Source organism: Schistocerca gregaria, unplaced genomic scaffold (genome assembly GCF_023897955.1).
Source record: "Schistocerca gregaria isolate iqSchGreg1 unplaced genomic scaffold, iqSchGreg1.2 ptg000248l, whole genome shotgun sequence".
Classification (NCBI taxonomy): Eukaryota; Metazoa; Arthropoda; class Insecta; order Orthoptera; family Acrididae; genus Schistocerca; species Schistocerca gregaria.
Genome location: NW_026061757.1, coordinates 152,961 through 175,026, shown reverse-complemented (window position 1 = coordinate 175,026; position 22,066 = coordinate 152,961). Strand labels below are relative to the sequence as shown.

Sequence of the window (22,066 nt, the reverse complement as noted above, 5' to 3'; positions counted from 1 at the left end):
TCGCTCTAAATGGTCGTTTATGTCATAAATCGGCTTTCTTACCAGCATCCAACTGAAACTGAATTATAAGCTAACGACGCAGTACTGGTAAACCTGAACAATGTTAATGCCAATAAAACACCGCTGGAAGTTTGTACTGCTGCATAATAAAATGCCTAGTCGCCAGTTTCGGTTACAGATGCAAGCTATATTTTTGCAAATGAGCTTAATTTTTGTACAGCAATTAGCGGATATAAGCCGCACTCGATATTTTTCAGGATGAAATTTGGGTAAAAAGTGTGGCTCACTTTCTGCTCAATACGATATTTCACGCACTATAAATAAACAAAACAATTTTTTTATAAAATCTAGGTGTCACCATGGTTAAAACATTGGATTCGTATCTCGAGAGTCAACGGTTCAAACCCCTAGCGAGTTATCGAGATTTAAGTATTCCTTGATTGTCCTGCCTCGCTAAAGGCGAATATCGAAATGTTTTCTTTCGAAAGGATACTGCCGTTCCTTTCCTCCATCCTTATTCAGTAAGAGCATGTTTTCCGCCTCTAGTCACGTCGTTGTCGGGTCCTTTCATTAGCGTGATGTGTACGGCGATAATTAACCGCACCTGTGACACAGTACGTGTTTGCTGGATGCGCAACCGGGACGCCGCGCCGCGCCGCGACCTAACTGCGGCAACCTGTTGAGCCACAGAATCAGGCGGCGACAGCGACAGCGACAGCGCGTCGGCTTCTATTATTCATGCGGTGTGGTCACAAGCCACAGCTGCCATACGCCCACTCTGTTAGTGGCTTGCTGAGACCCTGAATTGCAAACACGCTCTTCTCCAATCCACTTTCAAACATTCACTTCTAAAAACCGGTCAGACAACAAATAAATAAATAAAAATTGCTAGTAAGTGTAAGTGATAAAAGGGTAAACAAAATTAAATTGTAGTAGTAATGATGTACACCTACATGGATACTCTGCAAATCACGCTTAAATGCCTGGTAGAGGCAATAATCCTCTATAGATGGCCCATCGAACCACCTTCACACTAATTCTCTGTTATTCCACTCTCATACAGTGTGCGGTAAAAATGAACACCTATATCTTTCCATGCGAGCCCTGATTTTCCATACTTTCAATATAAGTCGCTGTCAACAAAATATTTACGCATTCGGAAGAGAAAGTTGCTGACTGAAATTTCGTGAGAATTAGTTTGTAACTGTAATTCCTAGGTGTTTAGTTGAATTTACAGCCTTTAGATTTGATTGGTTTATCATACAACCGAAGTTTAATGTATTCCTTGTAGCACTCATATGGGTGACCTCACACTTTTCATTATTTAGGATCAATTGCCAATTTTCGCACCATATTTTGTTATTTCCTTTCACCTAGTGACTTTACTAGGCGGTCATCTGCAGCAGCCTAAGACTGTTGCTGCTCAGATTGTCTCCCAATTTGTCTATATCGACAAGGAAAATCAGAGGGTAACACTACCATGGTAACACTACCATGGGGGACGCCAGATATTACTTGCCTTTTACTCGATAACTTTCGGTCAGTTACTATCGAACTGTGACCTCTCTGACAGGAAATCGCGAATCCAATCGCACTGGGGCGGTATTTCATAAGCACGCAATATGATCACAAGCCGCTTGTGAGGTACGGTGTCGAAAGCCTTTTGGGAACCTAGAGATACGGAACCAGTGTGAGATCCCTTGACGATAGTACTCAGCACTTCGTGTGATTAAAGCGCTTGTTGCGTTTCACATGAACGATGTTTCCTAAATCCGTGTTGACTGTGTTAGACCGTTCTCTTCGAGATAATTCGTAATGTTCGAACACAATATAAGTTTCAAAATCCTACTGAATATCGATGTTAATGATACGGGTCTGTAATTTAGTGGATTACTTCTTTTATCTTTCTTGAATACATGTGTCAGCTGTGCAGAAATAGTATCCGGCGTTCCCCAAGGAAGTGTTATAGGTCCTCTATTGTTCCTGACCTATATTAATGACGTAGGAGACAATCTGAGTAGCCCTATTAGTTCGTTTGAAGATGATACTGTCATTTACCGTCTCGTAAAGTCATCAGATGACCAAAAAGAATTGCAAAATGATTGTGACAAGATATCTCTATGGTGCGAAAAGAAAAAAGAACAGTGTGAATAAAGAAAAGGTGAAGTTATTCTCTTGAGTACTAAAAGAAATCGGTTAAATTTCTATTACGCGATAAGTCACACAAATCTTAAGGCTGTAAATTCAACGAAATGATTAGGGATTACAATTACAAATAACCTAAATTGGAACGATCACGTAAATAATGTTGAGGGTAGAGCAAACCAAAGAGTGCAATTCATTGGCAGAACACTTAGAAGGTGCAACAGGTCACTCAAGAGTCACGCTTGTCCGCCCTATTCTGGAGTATTGCTCTGCGGTGTGAGATCCACATCAGGTGGGACTGTCGGATTACATCGAAAAAGTTCAAAGAAGGGCGGCTCATTTTGTACTATCGCGAAATAGGGGATAATATGTGAATTGGAGTGGCAATCATCAAAACAAAGGCGTTTTTCTTTGTGAGAGGGTCTTCTCATCAAATTTCAATCGCCAGTTTTCTCCTCCGATTGCGAAAACGTACTGTTGTCACCTACCTACATAGTGTAGGGAGAAATGATCATCACGATAAAATAAGAGAAATCAGAGCTCGCACAGAAAAATTTAAGTACTTGTTTTTCCTGCGCGCCGTTCGAGAGTGGGACGGTAAAGAGACAGCTTGAAGGTGGTTCACTGAACCCTCTTCCAGGCACTTTATTGTGAATATCAGAGTAATCACGTAGATGTAGATGTAGATAAAGATGTAAAGAAATCTCTACTTGTTGAAACTAATCCGTAACTGAAATATTCTTCACTTTATGGCAACAAATATACGATGCACTCGCTTTAATATGCCATCCACCTATGCTCGACAACAGACTATAATACCCACTCAGAGACGCCAGGTAGCAGCACTAGCAGAGGAGGCTATGTAAAGCGTGTGGGGATGACGTCTAAACAGGGCAGTCGTCGTAATTCGGAAACGGAGCGATTTAAAGGTGGTTCAAATGGCTCTGAAAGCTAGGGACTTAACTCCTGAGGTCATTAGTCCCATAGAACTTAGAACTACTTAAACCTAACTAGCCTAAGGACATTACACACATCCATGCCCGAGGCAGGATTCGAACCTGCGACCGCATTGGTCGCGCGGTTCCAGACTGAAGCGCCTAGAACCGCTCGGCCACATCGGCTGGCGGAGCGATTTATCTGACGTTCTAAAGGGTGTGCATCTTCGGTCGGAATTTAAAGGTATTGTCCACCATGTGCTAGACAAGTATGTGCCAGCAAAAATACAGAGGAGGGAAAGGATCCACCATGGTACAACAAACAGATTAGGAAGTTGCTGAGAAAGCAGAGAATTTTGCGCAGTCGTTTTAAACGTAGTCACTACTCCACCGAAAAACAGAAATTTTGCGAAATGAAAGCAGCTGTCAAAATATCAATGAGAGGTTCTTTTAACGAATTTGAAAGTAATATTTTATCTGCAGCTTCTAAAAATAACCCCAAAAAATGTTGGTCGTACATGAAATCTATGAACGCTACAAATAATTCAATACCTTCTCTTGCTGACAGCACGGGTAATGTAACTCATGATGATAAACAGAAGGCCGAAATTGTAAACCTAGCTTTCAAAACCTCGTTTACGTAGAGGACTGGAGCACCATCCCCCCTTTCAATTATCGAACAAACGAAAGGATGGCTGACATAGTGTTTAGTGTATCTGGGATTGTAAAACAGCTGAGATCCTTAGACGCCAGGAAGTCATTTAGCCCAGACGGTATCCCCGTAAGATTATATGTTGACTATGCTACAAATATAGCACCATCCTTATCCATCATCTATCAGATATTATCGTAACAGCGGAAAGTTTCACGGAACTGGAAGAAGCCTCAGGTCATAGAAATCTATAAAAAGGGTAGAAAATCGGATGCACATAATTACCGGCTAATTTCACTGACATCGATTTGTTGTAGAATCATGAAACATACACTCCTGGAAATTGAAATAAGAACACCGTGAATTCATTGTCCCAGGAAGGGGAAACTTTATTGACACACTCCTGGGGTCAGATACATCACATGATCACACTGACAGAACCACAGGCACATAGACACAGGCAACAGAGCATGCACAATGTCGGCACTAGTACAGTGTATATCCACCTTTCGCAGCAGTGCAGTCTGCTATTCTCCCATGGAGACGATCGTAGAGATGCTGGATGTAGTCCTGTGGAACGGCTTGCCATGCCATTTCCACCTGGCGCCTCAGTTGGACCAGCGTTCGTGCTGGACGTGCAGACCGCGTGAGACGACGCTTCATCCAGTCCCAAACATGCTCAATGGGGGACAGATCCGGAGATCTTGCTGGCCGGGGTAGTTGACTTACACCTTCTAGAGCACGTTGGGTGGCACGGGATACATGCGGACGTGCATTGTCCTGTTGGAACAGCAAGTTCCCTTGCCGGTCTAGGAATGGTAGAACGATGGGTTCGATGACGGTTTGGATGTACCGTGCACTATTCAGTGTCCCCTCGACGATCACCAGAGGTGTACGACCAGTGTAGGAGTTCGCTCCCCACACCATGATGCCGGGTGTTGGCCCTGTGTGCCTCGGTCGTATGCAGTCCTGATTGTGGCGCTCACCTACACGGCGCCAAACACGCATACGACCATCATTGGCACCAAGGCAGAAGCGACTCTCATCGCTGAAGACGACACGTCTCCATTCGTCCCTCCATTCACGCCTGTCGCGACACCACTGGAGGCGGGCTGCACGATGTTGGGGCGTGAGCGGAAGACGGCCTAACGGTGTGCGGGACCGTAGCCCAGCTTCGTGGAGACGGTTGCGAATGGTCCTCGCCGATACCCCAGGAGCAACAGTGTCCCTAATTTGCTGGGAAGTGGCGGTGCGGTCCCCTACGGCACTGTGTAGGATCCTACGGTCTTGGCGTGCATCCGTGCGTCGCTGCGGTCCGGTCCCAGGTCGACGGGCACGTGGACCTTCCGCCGACCACTGGTGACAACATCGATGTACTGTGGAGACCTCACGCCCCACCTGTTGAGCAATTCGGCCTCTCGCATGCCCACTATACGCCCTCGCTCAAAGTCCGTCAACTGCACATACGGTTCACGTCCACGCTGTCGCGGCATGCTACCAGTGTTAAAGACTGCGATGGAGCTCCGTATGCCACGGCAAACTGGCTGACACTGATGGCGGCGGTGCACAAATGCTGCGCAGCTAGCGCCATTCGACGGCCAACACCGCGGATCCTGGTGTGTCCGCTGTGCCGTGCGTGTGATCATTGTTTGTACAGCCCTCTCGCAGTGTCCGGAGCAAGTATGGTGGGTCTGACACACCGGTGTCAATGTGTTCTATTTTCCATTTCCAGGAGTGTATTTTGTGTTCAGACCATTCTAGACTCTGACAAGCTCATCTGCAGAAACCAGCACGGTTTTAGGAAACAGCGGTCATGCGAGACACAGATGGCCCTGTTTGTGCATGATATACAACAGGCTCCAGATACCTGCTCCTAGGTTGATTCCATATTTCTTGACTTTCGAAAGGCGTTCGACTCTGTTCCGCACTGTCGCTTGCTTCAAAAAGTGCGCGCTTACGGTCTATCCAATGACATATGCGGTTGGGTAGAAAGTTATCTAACAGACAGGGACCAGTACGTCGTGCTGAACGGGATAACTTCAACAGACACAAGAGTAACCTCAGGTGTTCCCCAGGGCACCGTAATAGGTTCTATGCTTTTTACGATTTAAGTAAACGATCTAGTTGATGGTATTGACAGCGGCCTTAGACTGTTTCCCGATGATGATGAAGCCTACAGGAAAGTAATATCACACGGAAGCTGTGAACAAATCAATGAGGATTTGCAGAAAATAAATGCGCGGTGTAATGACTGGTAGTTATCTCTCAATTTTAGTAAGTGTAACCTACTGCGTATAACAAGGGGAAAATCCCCATTAATGTACAAGTACAAAATAAATGCCCAGTCTTTGGAAGCCGTAACATTCGTCAAGTATCTGGATGTGACTAATCGAAATGATCTCAAATGGAATGATCAGATTACACAACTAACGGGTAAGGCGAACTCTAGATTGCGGTTTATTGCTAGAATCCTGAAGCGATGCAGTCCTTCAACAAAGGAAATAGCTTACAATAGATTAGTTCGTCCAGTCATAAAGTATTGTTCGTCTGTATGGGACCATTACCGGTTGGGTCTGATTCAAGAGATTGAGAAGGTCCAAAGAGGAACGGCAAGATTCGTGACTGATACATTTAGCCATCGCGAGAGCGTTACAGATCTCATACGAAGTTTGAAGTGGGACGCACTTGCAGACAGACAACGCGCTAAACAGAAGGGGCTGCTCTCTAAATTCACCGAAGATGTAGAGCATATATTATTACCACCAACTTTCAAATCGCGTAATGATCATCATTCAAAGATAAGCGAAATAAGAGCTCGTAGTGAGGCGTTCAGGCAGTCGTTTTTCCCTCGCGCGATCCGCGAGTGGAACAGAGCCGTTTGGGGGGGGGGGGGGGGGGGGGGAAATATTAATTTGGCGCTAATTGTGCCCTCTGCGACACACCGCTTGGTGGCTGGCGGAGTATATGTGTAGGTATGTAGATATCGTTGGGTTTCGGGCCAAGTGTGGGAGCATTTCCGAAACGACTAAATCTGTAATCTTCGCGTGCCTCCGTGGTAAAAGTGTACCGTGGATGGCAAAGTGGTGCTATCCAAAACTAGTGCCAACGCAGTTGTGGTGCACCAAGGGCCATAGACAATAGGGATAAACAACACCTGTGGAGATCTGTACGGGCAGGAAAATAGACGAGCAACTGTTAAGCAACTGACCTCTCAGATGAATCAAGATGCAACCAACAGTGTCTCCTCAACGACCATTCAGCGAACGTTGTTGCGTATGGGCGTCTGCAGCAGGTGACTGGTTCAAGCACACATGCTGATTGCTGTTCATCGGCGACGAAGGCTGGAATTTCACTCCAGTGCCGAAACTGGACGTCCACTGAATGGAGACAGGTGGCCTTTTCAGATAACACACGGCCTTTGGCTTGCACAAAGTGAAATGTCTGAAAGCAGACATCCTTGAATAATCGTCGGAAGAGTCCATGCCAGAGTAGGGAGGTGATCTCGTCATTCTGAGAGGCATAATGGATCAGCACGCTTGCGCCCTAGGGACCATGTCCACCCTTGCATACAGTTCGTTCTTCCTCGACGCGATGGCATCTAACAACAGGACAATGCAACGTGTAAAAAAAATGGTTCAAATGGCGCTGAACACTATGGGACCTAACATCTGATACCATCAGTCCCCTAGACTTAGAACTACTTAAACCTAACCAACCTAAGGACATCACACACATCCATAGCCGAGACAGGATTCGAACCTGCGACCGTAGCAGCAGCGCGATTCCGGACTGAAGCGCGTAGAGCCGCTCGGCCACTGCGACCGGCTGCAACGTGTCACAAGGCTCGTAGTGTACGTGCGTTGTTTGAAGAGCACCAGAATAAGTATTGTACTCCCCTGGCAACCAGACTCCCCGGATTTAAACCCGATCGAGAATCCGTGGAACCATCTCGATGGGGTTGTTCACGCTATAGTGTAGCTGGTCACGGCAACGGAGTCGACATGTCTCCACATCCCTGTCAGTGACTTCCAGAAGCTCACTGACTCTCTTTCTGCACTTCTCGCAGTGGTCCGTGCTGCAAAGTGCGATTATTCGAGCTTTTGACAGGTGGTCACATTAAAGTGACTGGATAGTGTAAAAATATTTAAGGATATCCACTTTCAAACTGATAACAGTTATACAACGCATTAGTAGCAACAATGATTGCCGATGAACAAAAGAGCGGTTAAAACAAGTAGCAAGATATACAGAGGGTGCCCAAAAATATGTAAATACCAAAAGCTTGACACATTACCATGCTCAATATAGTGTAGCAAACCCTTTGACATTCGAAATAGCTTCCAGTCGTCTCGAAATGGATGGTTACAGCCCCTGTTTGGTTTTCAAGCGAGTCTTATGCTAATCTTCTTGCAAATTTGTGGTAAGTTCAGGTAACGATAATGGAGGTAGATAGCGATCACGCAGCCTTCTCCCCGAAGTAGACAAGAAATGTGCAATTATATTGAGATCTGGTGATTGTGGTGGTCAGGTGAGATGCGACATTCACACAAGTGCTCACAAATGTAGTCCTTGGCGATACAAGCTCTTTAAACGAGAGCTCTGTGTCTTGGAACACAGAATCAGCATTAGGGAACAAACATAGTACAATGGCATGAATCAGATCATCGAAAATAGTCACATAATCCTTGGCCATGATGCGACGTTGCAGAGTAACCACGGGTCCCGTGGAATATCGCGATATGGCCGGCCAAATCGTTGCCGAACCACCGCCATTTTTCAATCTTGAGTCGTAAACTCGGCCAGAAGTTGTAAACAGTGTGAAACAAGACTCATCCGGCCAAATGCCTTTTTCTATTGCTACATAGTCCAAGTTTTATAGTTTCCGCATTAACTCTTCCTGTTTAGAATATTTGCGTCACTGATTAATGGTTGTGGAATTGAACCTCGTCCTGCAAGTCTCTGCTAATGGAGGTCCCTTCATGTTGTTTTGCTGCTGACAGTGTTCACAAGTGCGATATTCAGTTCTGCTGTGACTTTTGCAGCTGTCGTCCTCCTTTTTTTTCGGGACAGTCCTCTTCAGTGGCCGTCTGTCACGACCACTCACATTGTCCGCGTTGTGACTTAGCGGATGACGTTTCCCTGCTTTCCCTGTATGCGGTATAAAACTTCGCCACTGCGCCTCTGTGCCCCATGAAACTTCGGCTACTTCTGTTACAGAAGCACACATCATATGTGCACCAATAATTTTTCCCACCTTCTAATTCACTTACCTCAGACAGAATGCTCTCACAATAATAAAAAACACTGTTCTGACTACAATAACACTTGCAACGTATTAAGCACTTCGCACAGGTGTCGTTCGTGAACAGAAACAGCATCCTAACCTTTAGGCCTGGCCACCTGTTTTTATATTCAAGCATGCATTTGTCACGCTGTGTCCGTATTTTAGTTCACCACAACCCTGTACACGTTTAGTAAAATAGATAAAGAGTCACTACCGTCTCATCTCGACCTCTCACAGAGCCCAAGCAATTCTTTTGATACATTATGTTCCAGTTGTCTGTCACCACATTTATTGTCGAGACGCTCATTGATAACATAAGAACCGAAATCGAGACGAGAAAAACAAAAACAGGAATCATGTACTCCGTTTCCTCTACAAAGTAATAATCATGAGTACTGTCACAGTTTATTATATCACGACTGCAAGTATAAAGTGATGTAGGTGTTGCTGTCAGTGATGTTGAGCAAAATCTGAAACTGCACATATTTAACAAGGCATGAAGGCCGTGTATGTATATACACCAAACGGCGGTAAGTAAAAAGTTAAAAAGCACGTACTATGGTCATGTCCATTGGCTTGTTGTATTCTTGTTCTTTAATCAATTGAGCGCCGTAAATACATAACAACATCTTTCAATCCAGCCCAGTCAACGAAGGCCAAGGAAGATCGATTAAACGAAAAGTCGAGTAGTAGCAAATTTTTTCACCATTTTAGGGAAGAGGATGCTGAACAACATGGTAAAAAACCAGACTGGTGGAACTTAAGTGCTGGGGTTGGACGCGTTACAGGTCACACTTTATGTGTTTCTCGGATAATTCCAAACGCACGGCTTCTAGTAAGAAATGCTTTCCATTACAAAATTAAACTACATTAAATTTCCTACAAAAAGGTTCTATTCATTTTTTCTGTAGAACTAATAGTTTCCGCGTTGGAGGGTATGTAAGAACAGCAATTACTCTATGTTGTTTTTTATCATATGTGAAGTGTGTTAGAAACCAATATTAAATGTGTGTACTACACCTAAGCGCAGTAGAGCCGTATTGAGGGATAACTTGTGTTCCGGGGTATAAAAGGATGGAACAGTAGATGTGGGGGATAGAAGCGCGAGCGATAATAGGCGACTCTGCACTCTGTCTATCTCATTCCACACAAGAAGCATGTACGCGTGGCTTATGAATCAGTGGCGTGCATTGTGCAGAAATACCCAAGGGCCATCTAATTTCCATAAAATTCGTTAGCGCTACATGGGAAGCAGTATCAATTACTAATAATACTAACGCAACTAATGCGTATGGACAGAATCTACGTAAATCTCTGCACACTGTTCCACACTGCTACAAGTTAAAACGGTTCTTAAGTCATTTTGTGGTGTTCTTCTGGGAAAGGTGTCTTCCTCCTCTACGAGCGCCTCTCGATTGTCAGTTTACAGACACAATATACCTCGCCAGCATTTCCTGTTCAGTTCTCATATGTGAATACAGCAAGTAACTTCACTGAGCAAGTGTTTCTATAGCAGAGCTATTTTCGGTTTATTGAATGACTACTTTTTTGCATCTGTTAGTGAGCTTTCAAGTAAAATACGTTCCTCTGTGTTTAATTTGTAAGTGTGATGTTGTCAGTGTGCTATGTAATGTTGTTGAGATAGGGACTGGACTGATAAAAGTGACACGGTGCAGCTGTCTATCGTTGAAAGATAATTGTAAAGCCGTGTAACTGAGTTGTTGTCACTTGACGGTGTATTAAAATGTTCAGATGTGTGTGAATTTCTAAGGAACGAAACTGCTGGGGTCATCGGTCCCTAGACTTACATACTACTTAAACTAATTTATGCTAAGAACAACACACACACCCATGCCCGAGGGAGGACTCGAAGCTCCGGCGGGAGGGGCCGTGCAGTCCGTGACATGGCGCCTCAAACCTCACGGCCATTCCGCGCGGCACAGTGTATTAAAGAATGGCCAGAGATTTACTGCATCTGTCTTGTCATTAACTGTGTTACTGATAGAATGCATGAATCTTTTCCATTCAGGAATTGCTGGTACTTGCAGGGTGGGCTGCTCTTACCGCAGATCCACAGTATACCTTCTGTCTGATGGAATGTTACTGGTCATTTTCAAATCTAGAGCGGCAATCTGCTGTAATTCATTGCTTGACTTGTGATAAAATTTCTAAAGTTCTGTGACATATAGGTGAATAACTTCTGTTGCAGAGGGAGATAATTTAAGCCTATGGGCCTCTTCAGATTTTGGAAGAGCTGAGTCTAGGCTGATGTATTTGATACCCCTCATGCTGTGAAAAGTATTCAAGTCACTGATAGTGGAGACAATGAAATCAAAATTGCCAAATATGTATTGACAGCATGTTACACTTAGAAGAGTGTCTTCAATGTGGTAGCTCCAGTTGTTGAGCTTTTTTCCATAATATCTCGCTTAACAACTGGAAACAAGTACTTATTTAATAAACTGAAAATGGCTCCACTATATAAACACGAACTCATTGTAGTTATTTTGTCTACTCACGTAAGAGAACTGGACAGGAAATGCTGTGGGGCCGGGGGAGCGGGGGGGGGGGGGGGGGGGGGGGGGGAGCGGGGTAGTCTCTCCGTAAACTGAAAAGCGATCAGTGTTCGTGGTGGAGGACGTTGTCTTCCCCGAAAAAGCGCTACAACTAGCGCACAGGATGACTATTAATCAGTTTCCTGTGTAGCAGTGTAGAGCAGTCTCCAGAAGTTAACGTAGAATCCGTCTCGCGTTTTGTATTATTAACGGCTCATATCTGTGTCAACACACTTTGTGGAAAACAAACAGCCGCCTCCCTCTGCCCCTTTGGAGAGTCTGCTCACTGTATCCCAGTGTAGTAGAGAGAGTGGGCAATTGCCTGCTCGCTCTTCATTTTGCACACCTATGAGGGAGGGAAGAGCATGATCACAATCCGGCGACCCACCTTCCCTCACGCTGCCAATATCCACCCCCATCTTTCCACCCTGTTACTCCCCACAACACTTTATATGGTCCAACTGTACTTAGATGTGGCACACACATTTAATATTTCTTTTTAATCCGCTTCATTTTAAGATGAACTATTCCCTTAGAACAACATTGTATAACCTCTGATTCTTATATCCCCTGTAACGCGGAAAATATTAGTGCTACAGAAAAAATGAATAAGCCCCTCTTTGCAGGAAATTTAATGTAGATTAATTTTCTATCGGGAAAAATTTTCGATATTAAGCGCGGTTTTCATGTTACTTTAAAAAAAACGAGAAAAGTTGCCTTTAAAAGCCTCTGTACCCTAACGCACATACTCCACCGGTTCGGATTTTCGTTGTGTTGTTCAGGACAGTCCCTCCTAGCACTGCACAAATATTTGCGACTACACGATTCATTTTTCCTCTAATTTTCCTTTATTGACTGGTTCGTTGTCGCCTGTCACGAATTCTGCTCCTGTTCGTACCTCTCCTTCTCAGGGTAGGAATTTTTCCCAAGGTCCTTAATTGTTTGTTGGGTGTAATCCAGTGTCTATCTTCACATGCAAATTTTTACCCTCTGTGGGTCCCTCAAGTACCACTAATCTCACCCCTTCGTGCATTACTACATGTCCTATCATCCTGTCCCTTTTTCTTGCATGATTTCATATGATTTCTATACACAACGATTCTGTACAGGACCTTCTCTTTCTTAATGTTACCAGTTCACCTAATTTTCAACATCCATCTGTAGCACCACATCTCAAACTATTCGATCCTCGTCTTTTCCAGTTTCTCCACAGTCCATGGTTCAAATGGCTCTGAGCACTATAGGACTCAACTTCTGAGGTCGTTAGTGCCCGAGAACTTCGAACTAGTTAAACCTAACTAACCTAAGGACATCACACACATCCATGCCCGAGGCAGGATTCGAACCTGCGACCGTAGCGGTCTCGTGGTTCCAGACTGCAGCGCCTAGAACCGAACGGCCACTTCAGCCGGCCAATAGTCCATGATTCACTTCTACAGACTGTTGTGCTCCAAGCGTATATTCTGATAAATTTCTTCCTCAAACTAAAGCCGGTATTCGGTATTAATTAGATTTACTTTGTCCAAGAATGTTCCCTTTGTCTGTACTAGTCTGCTTTTCTTCTCCTTGCTACGTCCTTCAAGTGTATTTTTTCAGCCGGCCGGGGTGGCTGAGCGGTTCTAGGCGCTACAGTCTGGAACCGCGCGACCGCTACAGTCGCAGGTTCGAATCCTGCCTCGGGCGTGGATGTGTGTGATGTACTTAGATTAGCTAGGTGTAAGTAGTTCTAAGTTCTAGGGGATTGATGACCTTAGAAGTTAAGTCCCATAGTGCTCAGAGCCATTTGAACCTTTTTTTTTATTTTTTCTTCTAAGGTTGCAGAATTCCTTCATTGCTTCTATTTCGTAACCTCCAGTTTTGCTGTTAATTTTATCGTAATCTGATTTCTACTACACTTCATTACTTTCGTCTTTCTTTGGTTTGCTGTCAGTTAATAAGTGTGTGCTTATTAAAGTGTTCATTCAGTTCAGCACGACCTGCAGTTCTTCATCACTTCCACTCAGCATAGCTACGACATCAGTGCATGTTATCAGTAGTACATTTCACCATGAATTTTAATTCCAATCCTGACATTTTCATTTGTTTCCGTCGCTGCTTCTTTGATGTACTGGGTGGCTGTAGTTAAAGTGCAGCTACTCTTTGAGGTCCCGTGTGGGCCGTAATTACCGTATAGCAGCGAAACTTGATACATAATCAATTTATGCTGGAAAACAATTAGTTCGAATTTTGGACCCCAGGAGCAAATCTGGCTCTGGGAGTGCAAGAAAGATGTACAGAAAAGTTTCCGCATGTAACAGTTTAGAAGTGGGACCTGAACAGAAAAAGTTTTATTATTCACTGCAGACTACACAATTTTTTAAATATGAGCACCGAAAACGTCGACGAGATGCTTACAGCGCCAGATTAGCACCTGGTGGCCAAAACTGGAACTAGTCTTTTTCCAGCGTAAATAGGTTCTGTATTAACGTATAAGAGACAAGCTTCGCTGCCATACGATAACTACAGCCCACACTGGGCCTCCGCAGGTAACTGCACTTTAATTTTAATCACCCAGTATATTAAACAGTAGGGGCGACATAGTAGATCCCTGTCTCACGCCCATCCTAACCTGAGACTCTCGTGCTTGGTCTTCTATTTACATCACATTATTCACATTGTCAGCGAGTTGTGCCACCTATTGTGTTGCAGACGGCTGGTGGAGCGTCTGGAGAACATGAAGCGCAACGCGCTGGGCAACGGCACCAGCCAGTGCGTGCTCTGCGGGGAGACGTTCGGCGTGCTGGGGTCGCCCAGCCTCATCTGCCACGACTGCAAGAAGGTGAGCGATCCGCGAGCGGCAGCGCCGCCAGGGCCGGCGCGGATTCGTACGGGGCCCGTAGCGCCGGTCAGCCGCAACTGGGGGAACTCTGTTATTAGACGTAAGGCAGTATTTTCAAATGTTCTCGGGTATTCACCTGGTTGCAATGTCCAATTGGTCCAATATTTCGGCAAGCTGACTTGGTGCCATCTTTAAACGGTATTGTTGGTTGATTCGTCATTTTTTTTATTGTCAGCTCAGAAGCAATTGGGTGGACCTCTGAGAACGTCAGCGTTTTCGGGGCCTTGGGGCAAATTGACTTTTATTGTTATTACGAGGGGCGTTTGAAAGGTCCGTGAAACGTCCGAGAGATGGCACCACCAGCGCGTATCGAGGTCATGTTTAGTTAGTAGCATCTTTGGAAAGAACGGACACCAAGTTTCAGCTACGTTGGTCTATTTCCTTGTCTTTGGCATTCATGTGAATCAAGGAAGTCGAGTGATTGTTAAAAAATAGACGAAAAAGAATTTTGTGTGGTGATTAAACATTACTTTATAAAAGGCAAAACGCCTCAAAAGACTAAAGAGAAGCTTGATAAACATTACAGTGACTTTGTACCTTCGATCAGAACAGATTATAACTGGCTTCCAAATTTTCGGAGTGGCCATATGGGGACAAGTGATGCTGAACGTTCTGGATGCTCTGTGGATGTTACGACTCCAGAAATCATTGATAAAATCCATGATGTAGATAACAGAAGAGTTATTCTCCTTTAGAAGAGCGTGTGAATCTGAGACAGTCACAGCTTCACTTCTTTTTCTTTCCATAATCTCTTTATTATTCCTCTGGGTTTTTATTTTCTTTCGCCTGTCCACTTTTCTCCTTGTTATCGGAGCTTGCAGGTGTTCAGCGCCGTGTAGTTTCTTTCGTTGAGACTTGTTCAAGTTTTTATGGGTTACACATGGCCGTATAATGGGAGCGGTCTGTCAATTTAATGGAAGGAAATTTCTGTTGAAGCCAACCTTGATATTGTCTGTTTACTATTTGATATTTTACAGCTATTTCACTTTAGTGAATGCATTGGCTCCATGTATACTTTATATTTTCATCTTCTTGTTGCTGACAAACCAACATGTTTACGTTGTATTTTGTGTGGGATTGTTTTCGCTATGTAATTCATATCCATGTACTTCAAATTTCCAAAACAATGCGATTTGTTTTTTTTTATGTACTACCCACTTTTGGAAATTTGGATATTTGTGGTAAGTACTGTGGGACCAAACTACTGAGGTCATCGGCCCCTAAGCTTACACTCTACTTAATCTAACTTAAACTAACTTACGCTAAGGACAACACACGTACCTATGCCCGAGGGAGGACTCGAACCTCCGACGGGGACAGCCGAGCAAACTGTGACAAAGCGCCTGAGACCGCAAGACTACCCTGCGCGGCCAACTTTTGGAAAACTGTTCTTTTACAATATTATAAAATCGCCTTTTCGCCTTTTAATGCCATTTATCGTATCTTACCTTGGAGTTCAGAAGGTGACACCAAGCTTCTGTCGAAGCACGTCATCGTGAAATAAATAACATTTAGCGATCTGGCTTCAGTAGAAATTTCTTTCCATTGTTCAAGTTTATTGTTTTTGATTTTACTTCTTAACTGATTTCTGTCCTCAATTTATTCATCTGAAATTTACAATCGTCACAGGTCTTGTTGTGTTTCTTTCACACAAATCGTCTTAAAAAATGATTGCATTCACAATGTTAAAAATTTTCTTAGTATATGTTTCGATCCATCCTACATACGTGTCCATAGAATTGTGGGATCTTATCGTAAATTTATCTGTGACGTTGCCTCTGTGTTCGCAGAATTCCTTTGCAGGTCGCCTGACCCAAGTTCCATCTCGGAGAACAGTGCAGTACACTCTTCTAAGAATTTTTCGTTCTTCTTTCTCTATGTCATTAATTTTTGTGATCTCTCTAACTGCGGTGGTTTCCGGAGCTGACAAGGCTTCTGGTAATACAGCCGCATTGCCATGTCACAGTTCACTTTTGCGTTACGGTATATTGCTGTTTTGTCGTAGTAATTCCATATCAGTTTGTACCCCTTTTGCAGTTTTAATGTTCCTTCTTTATTGAAGATCGTGTTCAGTCCTATGGACTGAATGGTTCCTCCTAAGTAAGTGAAGTGAGTGACTTGTCAGATTTTTCCATACTGGAATTTTGGTAAGACTTTTCCTGTTGATTTTATGTCCGTATAGTGAGGTTGACTTTTTATTTTACATACTTTTGACAAGCTAAACTTCTTAACTAGTCTAATTATTATATTATAAACAAAATATATTGATTTTTGTTGAATTTCACAACATTGTAAGATTTTTCCTGGAATAAAGCTGTAACTAATGCTTGTGGAATCAGGAGATGAATGATACGGCGAAACAACAAGATGAGGCAATGAACCAATGCAGTGAGACAATGTATAGCGGATTCAGATAGGTAAGTGTTTCGGTTAGTCATAGAGGTGATAAATGAATAGTGACAACTTAAGAAATAGAAACACACACACACACACACATATATATATATATGTGTGTGTGTGTGTGTGTGTGTGTGTGTGTGTATGTGTGTGTGTGTGTGTGTGTGTGTGTGTGTGTATAAACCATATGGTTTTTATAACTGCATTCGATAGCTATTGAGAAGACAGTTACATTGACGCAGCGTTTGTTAATGTTGACGTTGAAACCTATGGTTAAAAAGTTCTAGAAACGTCCTAGAATTTGAGGGCATGGTGGCCGCAGTCGGCTTTTAGCTGTACAAACACGGGCAAGCAGAGCTCTCATACTACGCTGTGTTATTTGCTTGTGTACTTGTCTGCGCTGAGGTCCATTCATGTCTGCAACATTCTTTGCATGCAGACACGTACACCAATGAGGAGAAGTTAAATATGCTACTTTTGTATGGCAAATATAATAGAGATGCCGTAAAAACAGTGCAGTGATATAAGGCTATCGGTCTGGATCGCCAGTGTCCGACGGGCCACGCAATTGCACGAATTATTAAGATGCTAGTGCCGACTTGTCACTTGAAAGTCAAAAAGAGGAGGAATGCAACTGACAGAGAACACGAAGAAGCTGTTCTGGCTACGACGTTAATGCATCCGCACAGTGGAAAGATACATATTTCCAATGAATGTGGAATCAGCCAGACGAGTGTCATTCACATCCTGCATCGACAGAATTTCCATTCCTGTCGTCAGTCACTACATCGGACACTCGACGACCGTGATTTCGAACGTCGTACAGAATTTTGTCTGTCTGCCCTTCAGCACCTGGGACACGGCCCTACTTTTTTTCTAACATGTGCTCTTTACCGACGAAACAACGTTTACTAACCACGCTAGTGTAAATTTGCATAATATGCACCAATGGGCAGCCGAAAATACACACCGGTTTCGTCAGATGCATCATCAAAGGCCATGAACGGTAAACATATGGCATGGAATCATAGAAAATTACATTATGGGAATTACATTATGGGACCTTACTTCATCTCAGACGTTCTAAATGGACATTCGTACCCAAACTTCCTGACGAACATTCTGCTACTTCTTCTAGAAGAGGTACCACTGGAGGATATTCGAAGGTGGATGTGGCTATAACACAATGGTTGTCCAGCTCACTCGTCACGTTTGCAATGCGAATACCGAATTGGAACTTTCCTGGACGTTGGATACGAAGAAATTGTGTTGACAAATGACCTGATAGGTGCACAGATTTGACTCCTCTTTATTTCTTTCTTTAGGGAACACTCAAAGATGCAGTCTATGACGAAGCCGAAACGGTGCCAGACAATATGTCTCGTCGAATCGCCAATGCATGTTCTATCCACAGTAATTACATCTGTTTACCTTTCTTTCGAACGGCGATTGCTAATATGCGCTTCAGTCCATGGTCAACAGTCTGAACACATGCTTAAACAAAGGATAAAGTTATTTTTTGGAACAAAAATATAGTGTTATGTGATTTGGGTAATAACCATATCATTGTTGATAAATTGTTTATTTCATTTACATCTGTACGGAATTGTACTGCAATGTTAAGTAATTCGACAGCATGTATTGCAAGTAGCTGGTAACACTGTTATTACGCACTTACTTTCAACATGACTATTAAGAATAATATTCATTTTATAGTGTACAGGTGTTCAACAAAGTATTTTTAGAAAAATATTTAGTTCAACGAATGCTTCCCATAAGATTAATTTAAATCAGTGTAGGTAGAAACAGTTGTCCGACAGCACGTATTTTACCTCTAAGAAGCACACAAGCAGGTACGGGGAAAGACAGGTAAATTTTTTTGTCTAACATTTAGATATATAATACAGTAGCCTTTTTTCTTGCAGAATATAACACATTTTCATTTTTTTAAAGAATGAACAGCTGAAGTAAATCTGGGATGATACCCAAACATGAAATAGTTCTCATAAGTCCTTTGTGATACACTAGATTCGTCGTAGGAGAACGTGCATCTAGGTCGTAAGTTGGTTCAAGGAGAAATAAAGTTTTATTCTGGTATCGCAGATGTACCTTATGGTATACAAGTATGCAACCTGGTCCGAGACGCCTACTTGACAGTGTTTCCACCTCACTGTGATCTCACATTCTAGGACATTCCTCGAATTTTTTTAAGCCAGGTTTCAACGTTGACATGAATAATTACTATATAACTGTAATTGTCCTCTCAAGTGCTAACGAATGCAGTTATAAAAAGTATACGATTCCATTTGAAAAATTGTACTTGCTTCAACATTGCTAAAAACATTGACCAACCAAAAAACATGTGCCCCTCGACTCTCTAACATTTTCCGAAAACAGCGCTTCGATTTGTATAACGGTTCATGGTGACTCACCCTGTATGAACGTCCCAACTGACGGACTCATTTGATGACTCATCATAGCCCACCCCATACCACTGAGGAGGGAAACTGGAAAGTTGCAGAGGGTAGTACCTTACACTGTAGGCATTGTTTAATTTTGAATGTTTTGAAATTCCAACCATAAAGGGGTGAAATAGGGGATGAAATGTTTTTTGAAAACATATTGCTATTATGGCAATTTTGAATCTAGACCTACGAAAATAGGTATATGGTTTAACCACTATGAGAGTGAAATAGAGAGTTAAAGTTTTATTGAAAACAAATCATTATTAAAGAAGTTATAACGTATTTTAAAAGCTGGATCTAAGAAACTGGTGTTCGACTTTTCGGTTTGAAATTTAAAAAATCCTTGTTTCAGTGGTTTAGGGAATTCAATCAACAAGGGGTATTTCATTAAATGATTCATTATGAAAGCGTTTTTAAAGCTAAATCTAAGAAAACGTGATTTTGACTTCTTGGTTAGAAATAAAAAATATGTGTTTCACTGTTTTTTGATAATTGAACCACAATGGGAGTGAAATGGGAAATAAATGTTTTTATGGAAATATTTCTTTATGCAAGAATTTTGTAAGATAAATCTAGGAAAATTTGTATTTGGTTTCTCTCTTACAAATAACTAAATTAAAATACTCAACCCCTAATGGGGGGGGGGGGTGAAATGGGGGCGGGATGTTTTATGAAACTATTCCATTGTGAAAGCTACATTTACGACAGGTGGTATCAGGTTTCTCCGTTAGAAATGGAAAAATACGCGTTTGAATGTTTTGGGAAATTCTACCCCTAAATGGATGGAATAGGACCATACTGATTCACTGACTCATCATTACATAACTCAAACTGGTAATGATAGAAAATTGAAATGTAGGCATCGCCTGAGAGGGGATTATTCGAAATTACACTTCTAAGGGGGAGACATAAGGGAGGAAAGGCTTTTTGAAAACATGTCGCTATTTAGGCAATTAGAAATACGAATATTTGGTTTCTCAATCATAAATAAAAGAGTATGTGTTCCAGCATTTTCGTAAGTTCAACCTCTAAGGAGGAGATGAAAATTTCTAAGAATATATTTCATTACATTAAAAAATTTGTGAAGGTAAGTTTATGAAAACTGATATTTCACTTCTCAGCTAAACATAAAGAAATATGTCTTAGGGAATGAAGTTTCTATGGAAATACCAGCACAAGAATGCAAACGGCATGATTAAGGAAAAGCCTGCTGCCAAAATCACATTTGGCAAAGACCATGCTTCTATGACCTTAATTAGCCTGGAAAATTTAGGTGTGGCATTTTGTGAAGAACACAGATATTCGATTAAAGAAAAACAAAAAAAATCTTTGCAGGGCATACAATCTATGTGAGCAAAACTGTGGGCGCTAAGCTATTAAGTTTATAAGAGGATAGGAGAGTGGTGTGAACGACTTTGATATTTGTGTGAAATTGGGAGGGAGTGAAGTCCAGTTTGGTTTGTCATTCCACATTATTTACAATTTTGAATATTTGAAGGAATAACGACGTTGCTTGCCTTACTTTTTTTGGTTGTCGTCATTATCTATGTCCGAGTCTCACCTTCATCTGGGTTAGCTTGTTGAAGGAGATGGAATCAGGCTGGTATGTGTTCTTATGTAAGTATTATGGTTTCTTCACCCATGAGATCTGGGTGTAGATCTCAGACGTTTTGGATTTTGCCTCTGGGGGGAAGGGGTGAAGTGAGGTTTTGCATTTCTCTTTGATTCTTCGGAATTATTTCCACCATGTACATAGTCTTTCCGAAACAGCGCTAGGCAGGTTTGGATGTGGGCTATCCCTGCTGTTCGATGGACAGTGCAGGAGGAGGTTTAAAGTCAAGGAAGTGTATGCTTCTGATTGATTAGCCGTCGTACAGATGTGAAGAGTTTCTTGATTGTTGGTCATGATAGTCCCACTATTGATGCAGAAGCATACTTCATGGTCAGTCTGATGAACGTCTTTGTATGTATGAACGGCTGTTGCTTTGGTACAGGCATCGAAACGTCCTTGAATTAGTTGTATTAGTGATTGTTGTTTTCTAGTCCTGTCAGTTACATGTTTCGTGGGGGTTTTAAAGTTGAGGTATTTGTCGAAGTCTACTGCTTAGTACTTGGCAGAATCAGTCAGAGTGTGAGGAATATCCCAAAGAGTGAGTGTAATGTTGTCCATTTGCCGCTGTATTTTTTTCACTTATGTTTCTGTGACTGAATAGGACAACTTAATTCTTCGTTGTATTTGGCTTAAATCTCCATGTCTATAACATGTCGAGGTAGTCGTTTGTTTGTCATTGTATAGTCATTGTGGAGAATTCTGAATAAAAGTAGGGTGTCTTCCGCAAGGAGCTGAACACTTTCTGTTCGTCTGTTGGTTGTTGGGCTTGCTGTCATGTACAGGGCATAGAGTAGCGGGGATATAATACTTTCTTGTGCTACTCCCACCTGGGGAATGAATGTGTTGCATTTCACATATGTATGTGAATCCTGCATTGTCTGTTCAGCAACAGAGGTCCAATCAAGTGGACCACGTTTTGTCTTCTTTTGTGCATCATCTTATTTACTTCTTACCTCCCACTGTACTCACGCCTGGCTTTGCTGACACAGTGAAGAGGAAGTACATGATCAGGACACAAGTCAGTCAGTTAAACAGTCTGTCATTGTAGCTGTGTTCTCAGCATGCCTGACTGTCATATGGAGAATCTGTTTTCGATTCCCAGCACTGCCAAGGATTTTTCATTGGTAAATGGACTGGAACGAG

At 42.7% G+C, this 22,066-nt stretch overlaps 1 protein-coding gene across 1 annotated transcript in view; it reads left to right on the top strand.

Moving 5' to 3' along the window:
- The window catches only part of LOC126305103 (rab effector Noc2-like), an 817,922-nt gene that overhangs the window by 645,012 nt on the left and 150,844 nt on the right, over positions 1-22,066 (top strand). The window contains exon 6 of the mRNA XM_049992015.1: positions 14,260-14,389. Within this exon, the coding sequence (XP_049847972.1) occupies positions 14,260-14,389 (130 nt within the window). The remainder of the gene's footprint in view (positions 1-14,259; positions 14,390-22,066) is intronic.